Source organism: Mizuhopecten yessoensis, unplaced genomic scaffold (genome assembly GCF_002113885.1).
Source record: "Mizuhopecten yessoensis strain PY_sf001 unplaced genomic scaffold, ASM211388v2 scaffold712347, whole genome shotgun sequence".
NCBI lineage: Eukaryota > Metazoa > Mollusca > Bivalvia > Pectinida > Pectinidae > Mizuhopecten > Mizuhopecten yessoensis.
Genome location: NW_018478077.1, coordinates 1 through 1,853, shown reverse-complemented (window position 1 = coordinate 1,853; position 1,853 = coordinate 1). Strand labels below are relative to the sequence as shown.

At 36.5% G+C, this 1,853-nt stretch overlaps 1 protein-coding gene across 1 annotated transcript; it reads right to left on the bottom strand.

Annotated features, from left to right (window-relative positions):
• Positions 1-249: 249 nt before the first annotated feature.
• LOC110440860 (echinoderm microtubule-associated protein-like 6) lies at positions 250-1,792 on the bottom strand (the record flags this gene model as incomplete). Its single annotated transcript, XM_021483982.1, has 2 exons — positions 250-522; positions 1,663-1,792. Coding segments are annotated over 2 exons (403 nt in total), but the record flags the coding sequence as incomplete, so codon positions are not given.
• Positions 1,793-1,853: the final 61 nt, after the last annotated feature.

The window sequence follows — 1,853 nt, the reverse complement described above, 5'->3', positions numbered from 1 at the left end:
TGTTTATGTAGGCCTTGCAAGGCTTTGTCAAGGCTCGCCTGAAAGTAGCATTAGATAACTAGGTCTGACCTTATTTCATAAACAAATGACTGTGGTCCAATCGGTTCAACCGTTCGGATCGTGATAAACAAATGCAGCCTATATGTTTTAGCTCTTTTAACAAATAAGACCCTCGTTACCTTGAAAGTAGGTCAAGGTCATTCATTTGAACAAAATTGATGAATTGACGTTGCTTGACCTCACACTAACCTTCCTGCCACCTCCACACAATCACATTGTGGTCATCTTCAAGTCCAACGGACAGTAAGTATTTCCCTGAGCAGGAGAAGTCCACAGCACAAACACCTTTAGAGTGACCTCCACTTAGTATCGACTTTGTCTCCTTGGTAGAGGCATCCCACACATGTATAGTTGGAACAGTTCCTATCTGGCCAGACGCCATCACATTCTTAAACTTTGGATTTTGATTCACGGCAAGACAAATGATGTCATCTGTGTGTTCTAGGTAAAAGCTCTGATGACCTGAAATCAAGTAGATAAGTATTATATAAGTGTGATCAACAGTAAGTGTAAATGTACACTATACACAGCCATGTCCTAATTTTCAGCGCATCATAATAATTTGTGCATGAACATTATTTCTGAGACTGTACATAATTTTCACCATAATTTTTAGTAAAAAATATGTGCATTTTTTATACGCGACATTAAAACAGTCATTTTAAATGAACTATAGTTGTAACAGTTTTGGCCTGTCATGGTTAGATTCATTTATGATGCTTCTGTAGTGATATATAATTATGCAACGTAAGTGCTGTAACTAAGTGGAATTAAATGTAATTGGTGGATTAAGTATAAAAAATGCGCCAAATTATATGACAAACATGAGTTTTAGAGAACACATAGGTAGCTATATTTGAGTGATAAACTTTACCATTCAATCAGCAAACCTAGTTTTGGAATTCAATTCCACCAAAAGCCAAAAACCATGTGTAAACACAAAGTTGGAAAATGCTCTACCTATTATTGGAGTGATTAAACCATGAGTGTTTAGGTGCACCGAATATCCCGACAGATCTGCACACAGAATATCCCGACAGCTCTGCACACATTCAATTGTCTACATACAAAGCTATTTATATTTGTCCCATTAAATTCAAATGGACTATATTTACCATTGTATGGTATTGCCACTGTATAACCCTACCACATTCAGATGGCATTCATAGGCTATGAATGCCATGACCTGATCGATAATGTCATCATAATTGTTACGTAAGATACCACTGACCCTCCATTGTACAAACTAATTGCTGAATAATAAGACTAGTGTAATTGATTTTTTTATGACATGAAATTCTGAAATGGTAAATATAAGTATTAAACTGCTTTCAGCTGGCATTCATAGGCAATATGAGTGCCAACTGAAAGCAGTTCAATGCATTGGGCTTTGGCTTTTGGTGACTGTGACATCACTGGCATTGTTGTAACATAAAATTGCGTTTGGCTAGTATGGATCAGGAACTGTTAACTAAACATGTACATAAAAATTACACTAACAGAAGACTTTCTTATGAGTGTTAATTTTTGGTACACTGACAATCATTTTTTTTTAAGCAGCTGGCTGAATAAAGCCCCCAAAACTTGCTATAATGTACTTACCTGAAGACAGGTTTTGGACGATGCCTGCTCCAGCTGTGTGGAAGATGATGTCAGCACCGTCGTTTATATAATGTAGGTTGTTACGAGAATCAAATCCTCGGTAACCAAACACATAATCCAACTGAAGATCCTACATACAAAAACATGTTTCAATTACTGTAAACTAAAGACTTTATTGTAAGCTGATGACT